This window comes from Entelurus aequoreus, linkage group LG03 (genome assembly GCF_033978785.1).
Source record: "Entelurus aequoreus isolate RoL-2023_Sb linkage group LG03, RoL_Eaeq_v1.1, whole genome shotgun sequence".
Classification (NCBI taxonomy): domain Eukaryota; kingdom Metazoa; phylum Chordata; class Actinopteri; order Syngnathiformes; family Syngnathidae; genus Entelurus; species Entelurus aequoreus.
In genome coordinates this window covers 20909021-20928664 of record NC_084733.1, presented here as the reverse complement: position 1 = coordinate 20928664, position 19644 = coordinate 20909021, and the positions used below count along the sequence as shown (strand labels likewise).

The following is a 19644-nucleotide window of genomic DNA, read 5'->3' as shown; positions in this document are numbered from 1 at the left end:
GAATTTTTTTTTGTTTTAGCATTTATTCATTTTTATCAAGGAAATAATCACTGGTAGCAGTTATAGGATAATGATCTGAATAATTAAAATGTTCACCAAATGTATACTATACCTGCGGGAAATACTTTCAAATATTAATTATCATTTCTTCTGCATTGTTTTTTTATTGTAAACATTCCATAATGTGGTACCGTATCCCCATGCACCTTCTGCAGAAACGCTAGTTAAAGATCCTCCATACAACAAAAGCACTCGGCTGTTTTTAAGGATCTTCGTGAAAAAGGCAAGTCAAAGATCCTTTATGCAAAAGGAGCAACTTCTGCAAAACGCTAGTTAAAGATCCTCCATACAACAAAAGCACTCGGCTGTTTTTAAGGATATTCGTGGAAAAGGGCAAGTCAAAGATCCTTTATGCAAAAGGAGAACCTTCTGCAAAACGCTAGTTAAAGATCGTCCATACAACGGAGTGTTCTGCTCTTTTTAGAAACTTACTGCGAAACACTAGTCAAAGATCCTCTACATGCCAAGAGCGCACTGCTGTTTTTAAAAGCTTAGTGCCAAAACACTAATCAAAGATCCTTCATAACAGAAACGTTTGCTGTTTTTAAGGACCTACTGCCAAAACTAAGAAAATCAAAGACCATATATATGACAAACACGCTCTGCTATTGATCACATTGTTCTAAAAGAGCACAGCTTATAGGTTAAATGTGCACAATTGAATATGTTAGTTGTTTAGACAGCAACATGTTTATATAAGTTTAGATTGGGGTATGTTGTTTCTTAATGGGGGAAGACGTTAATGTCTCTTATTTTCATGTTAGTATTTGGTGCCAATTGCAGTAATCAATCAAATTTTTTCTGTCTGTAATGTTACCGTGGTGATTATTAATACGGTTGATCTATTCTGCTTTTAGGAAATTATACTTCCAAAACCCTAATCAAAGATCCTCTGGCAGTAATGTAGTTGTTGCATAATCCTGGTAATTAACCACTAAATTGCCATGGAAACGACACATCTCACCTTGCACTTTTGCTGATGATATATATAAGCTTTCATATAATGGACATAAAGGTTAAATACTTAATTTTCTCCGAGGACACTAAAGGAATGAACTCCCGGGAAAGTGACCAACCAATGAAAGCATAATGAATCAACCCAATTATCCATAAAATTGCTGTCATCAACTCACCTTGATGAGAGCCTCCAGTTCATCCGGCGTAACACATGGATGTCTAGCCAGGAAAGAAGCCTTCTCCATGGTGATGCTTGTCTTTTGGTCGCTCTCAAACGGCTGCTCCAGCGCCCTGAACGCCAGACCCCCACACACCAGGTACAGGACCACCACCACGAACACAGCCAGGACCGTCTTCCACTTCATGACCGAGTGGAGCGCCGCCAGACCCGTCGAGCCATCGCAGCTGGCATCCATGCTGGCCACCACACTGGCCGAGCGCGAGGAGATGGAGAGGCGAGGCAGTGCACAGTGACCGTTGGCCTTGGGCTCGCAACCCATCGGATTCTGCATGGTGGCAACGCTGGCCTGGACCAGGCTGGACTTCACCATTCCGGACTGGGCCTTCTTTGGAGGGGCCAAGTTGGTCTGGACCGCCACTGGAAAAGATCACAAGAAAAGATCAGTACATGTACTGTAGTTGTTCGGACCTGCTAATCAGTTTTTGATAGAGGTGTCCCGATCAAACATTGATATCTCATATTGGTCTGATATCAGTAAAAACGGGAGTATATCACCCTGAATCAAAAACATCTGATCTGCTCACACTAAAAAAAAATGTCTTGCTAGCTTAGCTGACAAATAACAAGTTGTCTCCATTGAAGTTTCCTAGCGCGATGCTAATTTAAATTGGCCATGCCATAGACATAGACATGCTATTTATTCACATTTTTACATGGCAATTTCAACACCACCACCTTTGGTAATGAAAACTACAACTAAGAAGCATGTTACCAGCAAACAGCTGGTACGTAATAAGTACCATAATTACAGTACAAACACGTTGTAGGGCTTAACGAAGAAAAGACTGGCAAATTCAACATAATGGCAAAGAACTGACTAAGGCAACACGTCGAGGACAAACTAACATGAATGCATACTCGCAAATGATACTGAGTCAGAAGTTTAAGAAAACAATATATGACAAGTAAATATTATACAGTCTATTCCAGATTTTGCTCAAGCACTTCTTTCCAGCACAACAACATATACTTGATCAAGTCTTTTCTAAAATTCCACCCTACAAAATAAGTCAAAATTATGTATTATTATTGCTGCTATCGAATTGATATCGGTATCCGTCAATAGTCAAGGATGCAATATCGGTATCATATGGGAGGTGACAAATTGGTATCGGGACACCCCTATTTTTTTGATAATAGTATTCTTATTATTGTATCGTTGTACAGCACAGATTTTCAACTGGTGGCTCAGGGACCAAACCCACCCCGAATGACACCATACCGGCCCCCTACTTCAGTTCAAAACTTGGGTGACAAACATTTTTGCAGCAGATTCCTAAAAAGATTAGAGAGCTCCTGTTTATAGACGAACTTGGACCACTGTAAACACATTGGCAGATCCTAGCATCGACATTTTAACCTTCTATGCAAACATAGGAAACTGCGGTCCAAACTTGTGATTTACATAACTGAGGAGTTCCTCAAGGCACCTCTTAAAGTCCTCTCTTTTTTGGCAGATATACATGTTTTCTATAATGTGATTTTTTTGTGGCTAAGGTGTTGATGTAGCTTGTTTACTTCAGATGCCGTCAGTAGTTATTTGTTCAACTTCTTTAGTTATACTAGTGGTGTTCCTCGAGGTTCCATTTCAGGTCCACTTTTTTTTATTTGGGCTATTCTAAAAACTTGTGAGAGACTCACATTTTTGCAGAAGGTCCTTGGAAACAGCAGAGCGTTCCTGTAACACTGACAAAATAAATAGACCAAAATTAAATTTCTACTGTAGAGGAGGCTGGTTCTCCTGATTTTACGAAATAATACTAATAGTGAAGGGAGGAGTCCGGCCCCCTGGTCCTTAACGTTCTGAAACTGTGGCCCTCAAAACTATTTAGTTGAATATCCCTGTTGTCCATCCATCCATCTTCTTTTGCTTACCCAAGGTCTGGTCGCAGGGGCAGGAGCCTAAGCAGAGAAGCCCAGACTTCCCTCTCCCCAGCTACTTCGTCCAGCTACTCCCTGGGGATGCGGAGACATTCCCAGGCTAGCCGGGAGACATAGTCTCGCCAACGTGTCCTGGGTCTTCGTCGTGACATGCCATAAACACCTCGTAGTGGAGGCGTCCGGGGTGTATTCTGACCAGATGCCCAAACCATCTCAGTTTGCTACTCTCGATGTGGAGGAGTATCGGCTTTACTTTGAGCTCCTCCGTAATGACAGAGCTCATCACCCGAGCTCCAATGTCCAAGTTTTCGCCTCCGTTTGGCCTGCCGATAAGTGTAAGCTACCTCCGGGGTCCCATGAGCCAAAAGGACCCGATAGGATTCCTTCCTCAGCTTGACGGCATCCCTAAGCGGGTTCTGGAATTACTGCCACGGCAACCACTTTATGGCCACAGCTCCGATCGGCTGCCTCGACAATAGAGGTAGGAAACATGATCCACTCGGACTCAATGTCCAGCGCCTCCCTCCTGACATGTTCAAAGTTCTTCCGGATGTGGGAATTGAAACTCTCTCTGACGGTAGACTCTGTGAGACGTTCCCAGGAGCCTCTCACAATGGGTTTGGACCTGCCAGGTCTGACCGGCATCCTCCTCCGCCATCGGAGCAAACTCACCACCAGGTGGTGATCGGTAGTCTCCAAAACATGAGACTGCCAATCCGATAACACAACCACAAAATTGATCATCGTACTGTGGACAAGGGTGTCCTGGTGCCAAGTGTACATATAGACACCACTGAGGTTCAGATCTGGGCGGATGTTCCTTCCAATTACGCCTCTCCAGGTATCCCTGTCGTTGCCAATGTGAACATTGAAGTCACCCAGCAGAACAAGGGAATCACCTCGAGAAAATAAAAAATGGGCAGGTACTCTGGTGCGTAAACACAAACAACAGTCAATGACCCGTCCCCCCACCCGAAGACAGAGGGAATATACCTCCTTGTCTACTGGGACCCTGTTGTACAGTCATAATAATGTTAATGGAATTTTTGGCATAGGTTGGTTGTCTGTCTGTCTGTGTTGGCCCTGCGATGAAGTGTCCAGGGTGTACCCCGACTTTGCCCGAATGCAGCTTGGATAGCTGGAGCCTAGAGAGGGGCAAGCGGTAGAAAATGGACGGATGGATGGATGGATGGCATTTTTGGCGCCCCCTATACTAAAAATCCTTTGGAACACATGCAAACATCCATGTAAAGCAGTGGTTCTTAACCTGGGTTCAATCGAACCCTAAGGGTTCGGTGATTAGGGCTCAGGGGTTCGGCGGAGGTCAAGACACACCCGACTCCTTGTGTAAATAAAAACTTCTCCCTATCGGTGTATTACGGATACGGCAACAGCAGAAGTCACACTAGTTTGCAGGTGTGTAATTTGTCGTGAGTTTATGCACTGTGTTGGTTTTGTTCTTTGAACAAGGTGATGTTCATGCACGGTTGATTTTGTGCACCAGTAAAAAAACAGGGTAACACTTTAGTATGGGCAACATATTCACCATGAATTAGTTGCTTATTAACGTGGAAATTAGTAACAGATTGGCTCTTAACTAATCACTATTAAGTACTTATTAATGCCTTATTCGGCATGGCCTTATTATAACCCTAACCCTCTAACCCTGGCCCTAACCCTAACCCTAAAAAAATAACTCTAAATTAAGTCTTTGTTACTTAGAATATGTTCCCCATACTAAAGTGTTACCAAAAACATATAAATTTGTCTTGAATTTGAAAAAAAATAAAAAATGTATTTTTCACTAAAGAAGGGTTCGGTGAATGCGCATATGAAACTGGTGGGGTTCGGTACCTCCAACAAGATTAAGAACCACTGATGTAAAGTAAATGGTCTTTGATGTGTTTTCCAACTAATCTTGCTCAAATTTGACAGACATGTACTTGCCAGTCCCCTAAAAGTGTGTACCAAATTTTGTTTATCCGTCTAAACACCCTAAAGTTAGGTTTAGTGTTTTGTACAGCTGTATGAGTAAATCCAAGTCAATTTTACTCTTTCGGGGTTCAATACAAGCGCCACCCTGCAAAATATTTGTCAGAAAAATAATAGCACATGCAACTCAGCATAGGTGCACGTTCTGATGAATTTTCACCCTTTTACGTGCGGCGGTTCAGGAGGAGAAGTTAGCTTATACAAGCACATACTCATGATTGTCTAGATTGCATTATATAGGACTATCAATAAGAAGTGTTTTCCAACTCGAACCAAAAGCAACCTTTAAAATGCCCTGCCATCTGCTTTGGGCTGTGCAGATTAAAGCCATTAGTCATGTGGAATGGAGCCTCGGAAAGCCTCTATGGCTATTGCAGAAAACCCACATGGCCTGTTACGGCATGCTAATAAGATGAATACCCAAGAAAACATCCGGAAGTTCCACGCATTACGTGAATTACTATGTAAATATTTAATGAATCTACAGTATGTGCGTCATGTTTAAGTAGAAAGCTTTGAGAGAAATAGATGATAATGGACGGCCCGGACACGTTGCTTGAGTGTTGCTGGTGTAAATTGTGTTAGTGTCGCTAACATTAGATTGAGGCCACTCCCTGTCATTGTGTACTTATTGGATTTATGACGGAAGCACTTGGCAAAGGACAATCTCCTGCTTCCAGTCCAACGCTCATTAAGTTGTACGACTGACATTTTATTTATTTATTATGGCAAAAAAAATATTTTAAATACACTTTTCACACAGCATTTTTTTTTTTTTTTTAAGTTTGAATTTTCCCACATTTTTTAACAGAAAAACACAACATTGATGTGTTTGTATCAGTGACATGTGGCGAGGTTCAAGGCAGAAGAGGCACTTTAGTTTGTTTTAGTTTTTTTATGTATTTTCATACGCGCTCATCAATGATAATACAGGCATAACAAGAAAAATAATAGGATATATTTAGGGATGTCGATATTTGCTTTAAAATGTAATATCAGAAATTATCGGTATCCGTTTCAAAATTATCGGTATTGGTTTCAAAAAGCAAAATTTCTGACTTTTTAAAATGCCGCTGTGTACACGGACGTAGAGAGAAGTACAGAGTGCCAATAAACCTTAAAGGCACTGCCTTTGCGTGCTGGCCCACTCAAATAATATCTACGGCTTTTCACACACACAAGGGAATGCCCTGCATACTTGGTCAACAGCCATACAGGTAGGGTAAGGTATCGTTTGAATTCGAACGATTCCGATTCCGATTCTTTGTTTCTATTTCGATTCCTGACTATTCCCGATTCCGATTCTTTTAAGAGGCAGGGTCAAAAAAAAGTTTAGGATATTTTAAATGAGCTAGCTAACCTACAATCTTTCTGAATGAAATAGTATGACATTCTCCATCAATTTTAATTCTATTAACTTTTTATGAACTTTACTATAAATTCCTCACAGGGCTGTTTCCAACTAGAATATAAATATCAAATCTATGAACTTGAATATCAATATTATAAATTATGAATACATTTTCCCAGGGGTACACTTTCCTCAAGAGAGCTTTATTTTTGAAAACCTCATGAAAACACATTTACACATAAGTGTATGATGCTGCAGGAAACCTCATGAAAACACATTTACACATAAGTGTATGATGCTGCAGGAAACCTCATGAAAACACATTTACACACACAAGTGTATGATGCTGCAGGTACTTAAAAATGTTACCGTGCTCCCACTGATGGGCTAACCTGGTGCAGAAAAGCAAATAAACAATAAGAAACAACTTGCAAAACCCAGTCCAGATTAGCAGCAGGTACAGTATAAAATCAGAGACAGTTCTTGTTTAGGAAAATGACCATATCCGCCTTCTCAGGCAGGATGCGTGAGCGTTCTGGACAGATAGTGTCTCCTGCTGTGGAAAATACACGTTCGCTGGGTGTGGAAGAAGCTTGAACGCATACATAGGAGAAAGCGAGATCTGACAGCAAAGGATAAGTCTTTTGTTGGTTCCACCGGACCACCACCATGCAGCAGGGTCGTCAGACATAAGTATCGGTGGAACGTCCTGGTACATCTGCAGCTCTCTCTCCACTCGTTTCTTGATGGACATGGAGCTCTGTTATTTCGCGGTTATTTCATTTTTTTTTGTAAAGTAAAGCCACACTTTCGACCGCCGACGCCCGCTATCCATGCTTGAGCTTGACTGACTCGCTCGGCTATGCTAACACTTCCGGCGGTGGGCGCTTCTTCGTTGGTGTTCAGCGGCTTCTTCTTCCGGTTCGGCGGACATATTTTTTTCCGGTCGGCGGACTGGCTATCGAAAATAGGAATCGAAATTTAAACTTTTGAACGATTCCGGGAGAATCGGAAAGTTAGTCCCGGTTCCAATCGATACTCGATACTCGATACCCAACCCTACATACAGGTCACACTGAGGGTGGCCGTATAAACAAATTCAACACTGTTACAAATATGCACCACACTGTGAACCCACACCAAACAAGAATGACAAACACATTTCGGGAGAACATCCGCACCGTAACACAACATAAACACAACAGAACAAATACTCAGAACCCCTTGCAGCACTAACTCTTCCGAGACGCTACAATATACACCCCCCGCTCCCGTTCCAAGCTGCTGTTTTGAGACATGTTAAAAAAAATAATGCTCTTTGTGACTTCAATAATAAATATGGCAGTGCCATGTTGCCATTTTTTTCCATTACTTGAGTTGATTTATTTTGAAAAACCTTGTTACATTGTTTAATGCATCCAGCGGGGCATCACAACAAAATTAGGGATTATAATGTGTTAATTCCACGACTGTATATATCGGTATCGGTTGATATCGGTATCGGTAATTAAGAGTTGGACAATATTGGAATATCGGATATCGACAAAAAAGCCATTATCGGACATCTCTATATTTTATTTAACCCACAGTGGGGAAATTGTGTGGTTGCAGTGCAGATACAAAAAGTACACAAAAAAAATAAGGAGAAACACGTGAAAACAAGAGAGAAACATCAAAAAACACAAATGACATAAAAGACATTAAAAAGACTACAAAGCTGATGCAACTAGCTGTCAAAACGGGGGGTCGCAGCTTGCTGCGGGGTTGTTCTTCCCATGCAAAGACGGCTCCGGACGACAGCGTGAGGGTGAGCTTGGATTTATTAAACATAAATCACTCAAAACTATCACAAAAAAAAGCAAACAATAAAGCAAAAAGGCAAGCGTGCCAAAAACACAAATGAAGCTGCTACTGAGCAGAAGCTATGACGTGGACTATGAAAACTTACTTGGTCAAAGGCATGAACCGGTGTGACATAAAGACAATGCAGGCAGAACGAGTGAAGAACAAAGGTAGACTTAAATAACAGTGACTTGATTGGTGAAAACAGGTGCGTGACTCAAAACGTAAAACAGGTGCGTGACGTGACAGGTGAAAACTAATGAGTAACCATGGAAACAAACAAACAAGGAAGTGAAACCAGGAACTAAGAAAGTGTCCAAAAAACAGCACATGGCCAAAACAGAAACATGATAAACAGACATGACAGAACCCCCCCCCCCTTACGGACAGATCCCAGATGTCCAAAAACAAAAAACAGGATCAAGAGTCATGGGAGGGCGGGAGGGGGACATGGCGGTGGGTCGCCAGGCCAAGTGGCCCCGGATCCACCGAGGCATGGTCATGTGGCGGCGACGTGTCGACCGCCGCTGAACCTGACGAGGTGGGCGACCTGGGAATGGCCACATTCGTGGCCGACGAGGAGGTCGGCGCACCTGGCGTGGCGGACGCCCATGGAATGGCCACATCCTTGGCCGACGAGGAGGTGGGCACGTTGTTGTGGCAGGCGGCGAAGCTTGGCGTGGTGCGTCAGGCAGCGAAGCTTGGCGTGGGGGGTCTTGGTCTTGGTCCTGGCATGGGCGGTCTTGGCAGCTTGGGTCTTGGTCTTGGCGGCGTGGGTCTTGGTCTTGGCGGCGTGGGTCTTGGTCTTGGCGGCGTGGGTCTTGGTCTTGGCGGCGTGGGTCTTGGCGGCGTGGGTCTTGGTCTTGGCGGCGTGGGTGTTGGTCTTGGCGGCGGCGTGGGTCTTGGTCTTGGCGGCGTGGGTCTTGGTCTTGGCGGCGTGGGTCTTGGTCTTGGCAGCGTGGGTCTTGGTGTTGGTCTTGGCAGTCTTGGTCTTGGCAGTCTTGGTCTTGGTAGTCTTGGCAGTCTTGGTAGTCTTGGTCTTGGTCTTGGCAGTCTTGGCAGTCTTGGCAGTCTTGGTAGTCTTGGTCTTGGTCTTGGCAGTCTTGGTCTTGGTGGTCTTGGCAGTCTTGGTCTTGGTCTTGGCAGTCTTGGTCTTGGTCTTGGCGTGGGTCTTGGTCTTGGCGTGGGTCTAGTACCGGAGCTTGGCAGTGTGGAGCTGGAACCGGAACTTGGCAGCGTGGAGCCGGAACCGGAGCTTGGCAGCGTGGAGACTATGAAAACTTACTTGGTCAAAGGCATGAACCGGTGTGACATAAAGACAATGCAGGCAGAACGAGTGAAGAACAAAGGTAGACTTAAATAACAGTGACTTGATTGGTGAAAACAGGTGCGTGACTCAAAACGTAAAACAGGTGCGTGACGTGACAGGTGAAAACTAATGAGTAACCATGGAAACAAACAAACAAGGAAGTGAAACCAGGAACTAAGAAAGTGTCCAAAAAACAGCACATGGCCAAAACAGAAACATGATAAACAGACATGACACTAGCTGCCACTTCAGCGAGACCATTTCTACATACAACTACAAAAGCAAAACACAACGAAAAACCAAATAAAGAGTAACAAACAATTCATATTGCATTCGGAATAGACCCACCAAAGCAACTAAGAGCCGACTTCGTCCTAAGCTGCCCACTAGCTCTCGGCGCGGATAAGCAAGAATCTCCCGAGGAGACCGAAGTGTCAGATACATATTCATTCAGCCTGTCCATCCCGACACTCAATGCTGTGTGTGTGTGTGTGTGTGTGTGTGTGTGTGTGTGTGTGTGTGTGTGTGTGTGTGTGTGTGTGTGTGTGTGTGTGTGTGTGTGTGTGTGTGTGTGTGTGTGTGTGTGTGTGTGTGTGTGTGTGTGTGCGTGCGTGCGTGCGCGCGCGCGCGCGCGCGCGTGCGTGCGTGCGTGCGTGCGTGCGTGTATATATATATATATATATATATATATACCAGGTGTGAATGAATGATGGGTTCTCACTTCTCTGTGAAGCACTTTGAGTGTCTAGAAAAGCGCTATATAAATCTAATAAAGTTAAAAAGTTAAAGTACCCATGATTGTCTCACACACACACTAGGTGTGGCGAAATTATTCTCTGCATTTGACCCATCACCCTTGCTCACCCCCTGGGAGGTGAGGGGAGCAGTGAGCAGCAGCGGTGGCCGCGCCCATGAATCATTTTTGGTTATTTAATCCCCAATTCCAACCCTTGATGCTGAGTGCCAAGCAGGGAGGTAATGGGTCCCATTTTTATAGTCTTTGGTATGACTCAGCCGGGGTTTGAACTCACGACCTACCTATCTCAGGGCGGACACTCTAACCCATTATATACTGTGTATATATATATATATTCCTCACGCACTAATTGACTAAAAGAGTGCCCACTTGCCGCACGCTCGCCCGATACTGTGGCACGAGCGCGATGATGTCACGTTATCGATGGGAAAATGCATTTTTAGACAATATGCTTTGCCTGAGCGGCTAGGAGACCCCGAGAGTAACAGGCGATAGAAAATAGATTAGAAAGGACAAACTTTAAAAAAAAACTTGACACGGATTTTGGACGCTGGTGGGCCGTATTCGGCCATAGTTTGGGGACCCCTGATCTAAACGGGTATTTTTTTCTATACTTTTATTGTAATATTTTCAGAATGTGTTTGTTTTATTTTTGGCCAAAGTAAGACAAAGAAAACGATCTGAAGTTGTCTTTATTTTTTAGTTTCAATGCCATGATTGTAATAGTCCGGCCCGTGTGTGCTCGGATTTCCCTCCATGCGGCCCCTGAGCTCAAATGAGTTGGACACCCCTGATGTACAGTATTACAGTATATGTAACCGCTGCAGCAGAAAGAGGGGAGAATAAAATAGAGAGTAGATCCAACAGAAAATAGACATTATAAACAAAGAGAGGTAGCTAACATGGAAGCGGTCGGACAAATTAAAAAAAAAACTTGAGACTTCCCGCGGGCCGCATTTTGGACGCTGGCGGGCCGCATTCGGCCGTAGTTTGGGGGCCACTGACTTATGTACTTATATACTTGTATAAAATCAAAAAACATTTGGGTCTATATCCTCTTATTAGGTTGATACGTTGGATTTGAAAGTGTGATCACCTTCCGTTTTGTGTAAAAGTTCAGTTTAAAGAAATTTTTTAGCTTATATATTCAATCCTCCATCTTGGTAGTGAGCCTAGTCACATTAATTAGTTCGGCAGAACATTAATATACATTTCTTGTATTTTGTTTGTGAAAATAAAGTTTTTTTTTAATCAAAAGCAGCTGGCTTCTTCTGTAAATAAAAATAAAAATGGTATGGTTGCAACAAGCTCCTGCTAGCTCATGTACGCCATCCCAATTCATACTCATTCATAGTCACAATATATATTTTTTTAAAATAAAGAATAATTTGGGGTGTTACCTTCTGTTTGTATGTTAATTATATGCACATATACCCTCTACTTCGATTGATATTTTGATTATAAAAGTCTGATCTTTTGTCTAAAAGTTTAGTTAAGAGACATTTTAAGCTTGTACAGTATATGTAATCCTCCATCTTGGTAGTCAAATTAATTAATTCAATCAGCAAAACGTTAACATATCTTTCTTGGGTTTTGTTTGTGTAGATAGTGTTTTCAATAAAAACAGCTGGCTTCTTCTGTTGAAAAAAAATGGTGTGGTAGCAACAACCGCATGCAAGCTCACGTACAACACCCTAATTCATACTGACTTGACTAAAATTAGTACAACGCCTCTCAGTATGATTTTTCTGCAATTATGGGGTGCGTGGTCATGCACGGTGCAAGGTACCTACCCTCAAATAATGCCACACACACACACTCACACACAGTCATACACATATTCTTGTATTTGTTACCTTCCTGAGACTTCCGAATAATGCCTACCTCTTTAGGACCACACTTTGTAGATATATAAAGATTTGTATTTACAACATTAATAATATATACATACTATGCAAAAATAAATAAGCTTGTTGTGAAAAATTTGTTGGAATTTCACAAGAAAAAGGTCACAATTTCACAAGAAAAACTTGGAATTTTTGGCAGTATTATAATAAAAGTCGTCATTTTACTAAACGCAAGTCAAAATTTTACAAGAAAAACTGAACATTCGTGCAATATTATGATAAAAGTTGGAATTTTACTAATATACTAGTCGCAACTTTACAAGAAATGCTTAAAATGTTGGCAATGAAAATATTATGAAAAGAGTCATAATTTTACTCGACAAAAGTCACAATTTTATAACAAAACTTTAAAATGTTGGCAATATTATAATAAAAGTCTGAATTTTACTCAGCAAAATTATGACATTTTACTCAAAATATATCACTGTTTTACAAGAACAACAACAATATTGTGTGATAAAAGTCAGAACTTTAAATGACAAATGTCACCATTTTGCATGAAAAAGTAATAATTTTACATAAACAAAGTAATAATTATACGAGAAAATATTTCAATATTACAGAAACAGAAAGAATATGAGAAATTGTTCCCAATTTTATAAGAAAAAATGTTGACACATTGTGAGAAAAAGAGTGCTTTTAGTTCATTTATATTTTTTTGATTTTTTTTTTTTTGTAATTGGATTTGAATCTTCATTATTTACTTCAAGTTATTACAGTATGTCTCTATATACATACATGTATTTATTTTATTTTATTGTATACATTTTGACCAAAGGGGGCGCATATCAATTTCTTACACACACTTGTTGTATCATATGTTGACCAGAGGGGGAGCACTTTTAAAAGCGACACACGTTTAGCTTGAAAAATCCCTCCTTTTTGGGACCACCCTAATTTTGATAGAGTTCACCACCAGGGGTGCAAATGAGACATTCTCTATTAGATGCAATGCTTTTCCGTATTGGGACCATGATTTATGTCCACCGGTCCTCATATGGAAGGTACTTTGATGTCTCAAGTAGGGTAGAAATACACACACACACACACACACACATACACACACACACACACACACACACACACACAGAGGGATGAGTCAAGGACATCCAGGAACTATCCCGTTCACTCCTCCAAGCAGTTACGGTATGAATCTTATTATATTCATCCTTGCTGGATGACTGAATCACTTACAGCTAAGTGATTGTATTTTTTAATCCCCTCCCATCCCAAATTGCACTGTTTTTTGGAAGCTATTTATAAAATATGGAATAAATAACAATGCTCAGAAATATGAATAAGATCGAAGCAGCACACTGAGCTTCCGTAAGTATGCAGGAAGGGATTTGGTAATTTCGGCAATGTTAGTCAGCATTGTTTCCACTAAGTTTAGCTAATTGGCGAGACGTTAGCCAAAAAAAAAAATAAATACTGTGGAGGTTTCTTCCCTCCGGGTTCCTCAGACCACCAATCACCGACATGACAGCTCCTTTTCAGGGTTTGAACACTGTTTTATTCCTCAATACAATGTCTCTAATGTGCTTTTCAGCAATTGTTTTTGTCTTTGTCTGTCTAGCTCTCGCTCTCGCTCGTGCTCCACCTCCAACTCCTCTCTCCACCCCGGCTGATGCCTTTTAACAGAGCGACAGGTGATTAGATAAGCAGGTCCAGGTGGGCCATCTAGGCACCTGTCGCTGATCTCGAAGCCGGTCCTGGCACACCCCGCTTTGCTGCAGGTCCGCAGGCCACGCCCCCCTCCACAAATACATATTGCATTTGGAACAGATCCAACAAGGCGACAAAGGTTCCCCACTAGCTCTCGACCCATGTCCAGTCCGTACAGATGAGCGAGAATCCGTCGAAGGAGTTAGCACTAACCATGAATTGACTGGCTAGTTAGTACAGGGGTGCCCAAAGTGGCCTGTAGCTCATTTTTTAACGGCCCTCGGCAAAAAAGTTGGCATTCTAATAGCAGCACGCTAGCTTTTTTTTTGCTAATTTAGCAGGTATACACATGAGGGTCAAATATTGTGTTGCTTGGCGACTGCTACCTGTTAGCATGTTAACGTTAAAATTCCAACTGTAGGTAGACACCAGGGGTGTGGGAAAAAAATCCATTTGAATTCAAATCGCGATTCTCACGTTGTGCGATTCAGTATCGATTCTCATTTTTCAAAAATCTTTTTTATTTTTTTTCATTTATTTTATTTTATTTTTTATTTTTTTATTTTTTTCATTAATCAATCCAACAAAACAATACACAGCAATACCATAACAATGTAATCCAATTCCAAAACCAAACCCGGCCAAGCAACACTCAGAACTGCAATAAACAAAGCAATTGAAAGGAGACACAAACACGACAAAGAACAATCCAAAAGTAGTGAAACAAAAATGAATATTATCAACAACAGTATCAATATTAGTTACAATTTTTACATAGCAGTGATTAAAGATCCCTCATTGACATTATCATTAGACATTTATAAAAAATAAAAATTAAAAATAAATAAAAATGAACAATAGTGTCACAGTGGCTTACACTTGCATCGCATCTCATAAGCTTGACAACACACTGTGTCCAATATTTTCATAAAGGTAAAATAAGTCATATTTTTGGTTCATTTAATAGTTAAAACAAATTTACATTATTGCAATCAGTTGATAAAACATTGTCCTTGACAATTACAAAAGCTTTTTACAAAAATCTGCTACTCTGCTTGCATGTCAGCAGACTGGGGTAGATCCTGCTGAAATCCAATGTATTGAATGAATAGAGAATCGTTTTGAATCGGAAAAATATCGTTTTTGAATCGAGAATCGTGTTGAATCGAAAAAACATTGATTTATAATCGAATCGTGACCCCAAGAATCGATATTGAATCGAATCGTGGGATACCCAAAGATTTGCAGCCCTTGTAGACACCTCAGTCATATTTTGGTACATGATGCATGCTAACTCTATCATGCTAGGATTCTAAATAAGGTTCTCAGGTACACACGTCAGAGTAATATATTTTGGTACTTGATGAATGTTACAGTTAGCATTTTAACTTGCTATCATTAATGTGCTAGCTTTTTAGCTAAATTAGCAGGTAAACACTTTAGTGTCATATATTTTGGTATTTCACCAATGTTAACTGTAAGCATGTTATTGTTAGCATTTTAGCATAGTACTGTTAGCATGCTAGCTTTTTTTTTAGCTCATTTGCCGATATTTTCTGTTACTTGACGCTAACTGGCCAGCGTGCATACTGCTAGCATTTCAGTTTTGATTGATTGATTGATTGAGACTTGTATTAGTAGGTTGCACATTGAAGTAGGTATTCCGTACAATTGACCACTAAATGGTAACACCCGAATAAGTTTTTCAACTTGTTTAAGTTTGGCTTTGGCTCCACCGAAATTGCATTTTCTAGTTATTTGAAAACAAATCTATATACTGTACAGGTTCCCTTGATTTGTCAGTATGTTACCCTCGTTGAAAAATGTTTGGGCACCCCTGAGCTAGTGCATAAGATTGATTGATTGATTGATTGATTGAAACTTTTATTAGTAGATTGCACAGTACAGTACATATTCTGTACAATTGACCACTAAATGGTAACACCCGAATACATTTTTCAACTTGTTTAAGTCAGGGTCCACGTAAATCAATTCATGGTAGATGGAACATTTCAGTGACACCGCTGACATTTGCTAACCATGGGTTGACTTGCTAACACATGAGATAGTGTTTTAGTGCAACTGTTAATGTTAGCTGCCAACGTTAGTTATAAGTTGACTGAATATTGCGTTAGATGGATTACTATGAGAGCCACTGCTGATGTTAGCTTCCAGCACTAGCCACAAGTTTCCATGTTACTGCTAATGTTAGCTGCTAACAATGGCCACGAGTTGACTGGCTAGCACAGGGGTCGGCAACCCAAAACGTTGAAAGAGCCATATTGGACCAAAAATAAATAAAATTAAATCTATCTGGAGCCGCAAAAAATTAAAAGCCGTATATAAGTCTTATAATGAAGGCAACACATGATGTAAGTGTCTATCTTAGCTATAATAGCCTACTATCAAAATTACTATGTGTCGCAGTCTGACGCAAATCTTCGTTGACAGAAATGTTGAAATGTAATATATATTCTACACATTTTTACAACATTAGAAACCATTAGTAAATCAGAGGCTACCCAGAAGGTGAGATAGCTCCTGGAAATTACTGGCTTTTAATGGCCAAAGGTATAGACGTGTGTGTCCAAGTTAAAGGAAACGGCAGGCTGTCTTCTTTTAATAGATTTATTACAATCTTTGGCAGGCTAAGTAATGTTTGCTGTGGTCTGGAACAACACGGCACACAAACAACTATCAGAAATGCAGCCAATATTACATACAGATAATGTGTCATGAGACATGCAAAACTAAATTATGTACAAAGAGGATAAAAGTAAAGGATATTAAATGAGCTCAAATATATCTACAAATGAGGCATAATGATGCAATATGTACATACAGCTAGCCTAAATAGCATGTTAGCATTGATTAGCCTGCAGTCACACACTGACCAAATATGCCTGATTAGCACTCCAACAAATCAATAACATCAACAAAGCGCACCTTTGTGCATTCACGCACAGTATAAAAAGTTTGGTGGACAAAAATGAGACAAAGAAGGAGTGGAAGATTTTACATGTAAACAAACTGTTGCGTCACAGTCCACACTATGGTGAGTTCAAGAACCGCCAAAATTAGTAGGACAAAACGATGTTCACCTAATACTGTCATCAGTGAAGCATACACACAAACATATGAAATGGTGGGCTTTCCAACAATTGGGAAGGTTTGTGTCATGTTTGTCCTCAAACAAAAAACATATTAAAACAGAAAAATTATTTACCACCCATCTTTTTCCATTCTCAATCCTTTTTTAAAAAGCCACTAGGACGGCACTAAGGAGCCGCTTGTGGCTCGAGAGCCGCGGGTTCCTTACCCCCGGGTCAGCGCATAAAGTAGGAGTATTTCAATGCCACTGTCAATGTTAGCTGCTGAAAGAAAATTTGGGTTGACTTATTTTTACACTTGTATGGCTGTTAAGAGTGTTTAAATGTACTGTAAACAGTTAAAATGTTTTGTAGTAGCAACAGCTTGACCGTGGAACAGATTTTATTCCATTTCCATGACTTCCTATGGGGAAATTTGTTTTGAGACTAAAATAAACCTGAATTTAAACAGATTATTCCGCATTTTAGCCCACTTTTGACTTTGCATTAATATTGACATGACGTAGATGCAACCATCAAGAATTCAAAGCACTGCCTCCTATTGATTTTCACTAATTGAATAAAGCCTAAGTGGAAAGCAATGTTTTTATCAGATATTATCTCTCATAGGCTGAAAGCTGATCCTCATAAGAGCATCGTATCCATTCTGGCTGCAGAAAAAAATACTGTTGGTGATGTTATATACCAGAAATATAAATTATAATATATATAAATATGTATATATGTATATATATGTATATAAGGACACATTTGAGAGGTTTTGCACGTTATTCCCTGAGGAATAAGGCAGGTTGCAGGCGTTTAACTGGCCAGCTGAGGCTCACTGTGCAGCTCTGGCAAAGCCACATAACAAATAGTACTGTTTCCGGTTTTAAGAAAACAAAAACTTTGTAATAATCGTCTTAATGAGTCGTATAATAATTTAGCATTTGACATTAAAAGAATGATGAAAATAAATTAGTATCCCATCTATATAATAAGTGTAGTTTGTTATTTATTCAGACAAAAATGTATTTTTGTGCTTTTAATTTGACAGGTTTCGCTTTATTTTGCTTCCTTATGCTAGCCTTACTGCGCTTCAACGCATCACTCCGGCATATTTCCTTTTTGCCCATTTTAGCACAAAAACGAGGCAGAAATATTAACAAAAAGCTCAAACCTACCCGTATTTGGTTTTTTTTTTAAAATAGCAAGCACACACCATCAATAAAAAGTAAGAAAAGCAACAACAATTAGGCATTACGTGCACGCTTATTGTGTTGAAATATGCCCGTAAACTATAAGAGACGTCATTTAAATAACATATTGAATGTTTTATTAAAAAAATACTGACCTTGTTCTGGGTCCCAGTTCACTTGTTTTCTCGGGGTTTCTATTGGGAATTTCATCTTTTTGTGGTAAAAAATCTAATCACCGGTTTGGAAAAAAAAAATGCAGAAAAACAATGATAAATGGAGCTTAAAAAAATTCCAGCATGTTCAAGTCATCTTCTTTCAGTAGTTAAGATGCTCACGGCAGCTCAAAAGAAGAAACAACCGCATTGTCTGCTCTGGTCTCTGGTGTCCCCCTTTTTTCTTTTTCTGGTGCCTCGATTGGACTTATTGAGGTCTTTTTTTGTTGTTTTCTTTTTAAGCTGCTATAAAACAAAGCACATCCCACGCACACATATTAGGGGTTGGGTCCACAGACACGCCCGATTGGTACCAACTTTACGCACTGGTTACGCACTGCCTTGAGGACAGCGAACAACAGAAAAGGATGCTCTGCTCCTTCAGAACAACCTAACCAGCTCTTTCTCCTAGCTTCTACATGACATATATATCCGCAGTCACGACATTTCTTTAGATACTCACTCTTGTGTAGCTTTTTCTTGCAAATAAATATGGATTTATCCCCTCATCCCTCCATCGTTGGGTATATGTGTGAGCACATGGTGCAAGGCGGCAATCAGAGGCGTACACGCCCAACCATTGGTGGATTTGCAGCATTACATCATTCATATGTATGAGCCTGTGGGTGGGTGCGGGTGTGTGTGCGTGCGTGTGCGTGAGTGTGTGTACATTATTGATGTACTTTCTACTCCACAGAGGGTCATCCCTTTGCAGACACTAAAGTATAACAAGATGGAGTTGGTCTGCATGTCACTTTTACAGAGCTGGCTAAATGCACAGTGCACATTTAAGTATATTACATCTTGTAAATAAAACACAAAATGAATTATATGTGGTATGTTTTTTTCCCCTTTATTTGTAGGTTATATCTTATTGTTTTTTTGTTTTGCTTTGGATGACACACTGGTCTATTTATAATTTTGGAAATATTCCAGTGTAGTATCGTATCAATCAATCAATCAAAGTTTATTTATATAGCCCTTAATCACAAGTGTCTCAAAGGGCTGCACAAGCCACAACGAAATCCTCAGATCCCACATCAGGGCAAGAAAAAACTCAAACCAGGATACATAGAGAAACCTTGGAGTTGACCGCAGATGTGGGGACGCCCCCACCCTGGGCGACCGGTGCAATGGGCGTCGAGTTTTTTTGATTGATTGATTGAAACTTTTATTAGTAGA

General features: G+C 40.5%; 1 protein-coding gene across 1 annotated transcript; it reads right to left on the bottom strand.

Moving 5' to 3' along the window:
• Positions 1 to 1184: 1184 nt before the first annotated feature.
• On the bottom strand, positions 1185 to 18946 carry LOC133645900 (potassium channel subfamily K member 10-like). Its single transcript, XM_062040830.1, has 2 exons — positions 18406 to 18946; positions 1185 to 1615 (listed from the first exon to the last, which is right to left on the bottom strand). Exons 1-2 carry the CDS (start codon positions 18458 to 18460, stop codon positions 1185 to 1187), a joined length of 486 nt encoding a protein of 161 aa, XP_061896814.1. The 5' UTR covers positions 18461 to 18946.
• Positions 18947 to 19644: the final 698 nt, after the last annotated feature.

Coding starts and splice junctions, on each gene's coding strand:
- LOC133645900 (XM_062040830.1), bottom strand. CDS start 18,460: ATGAAATTCCCAATAGAAACCCCGAGAAAACAAGTGAACTGGGACCCA. Junction 1,616..18,405: donor GAACTGGGACCCAGAACAAG/GTCAGTATTTTT, acceptor GATCTTTTCCAG/TGGCGGTCCAGACCAACTTG.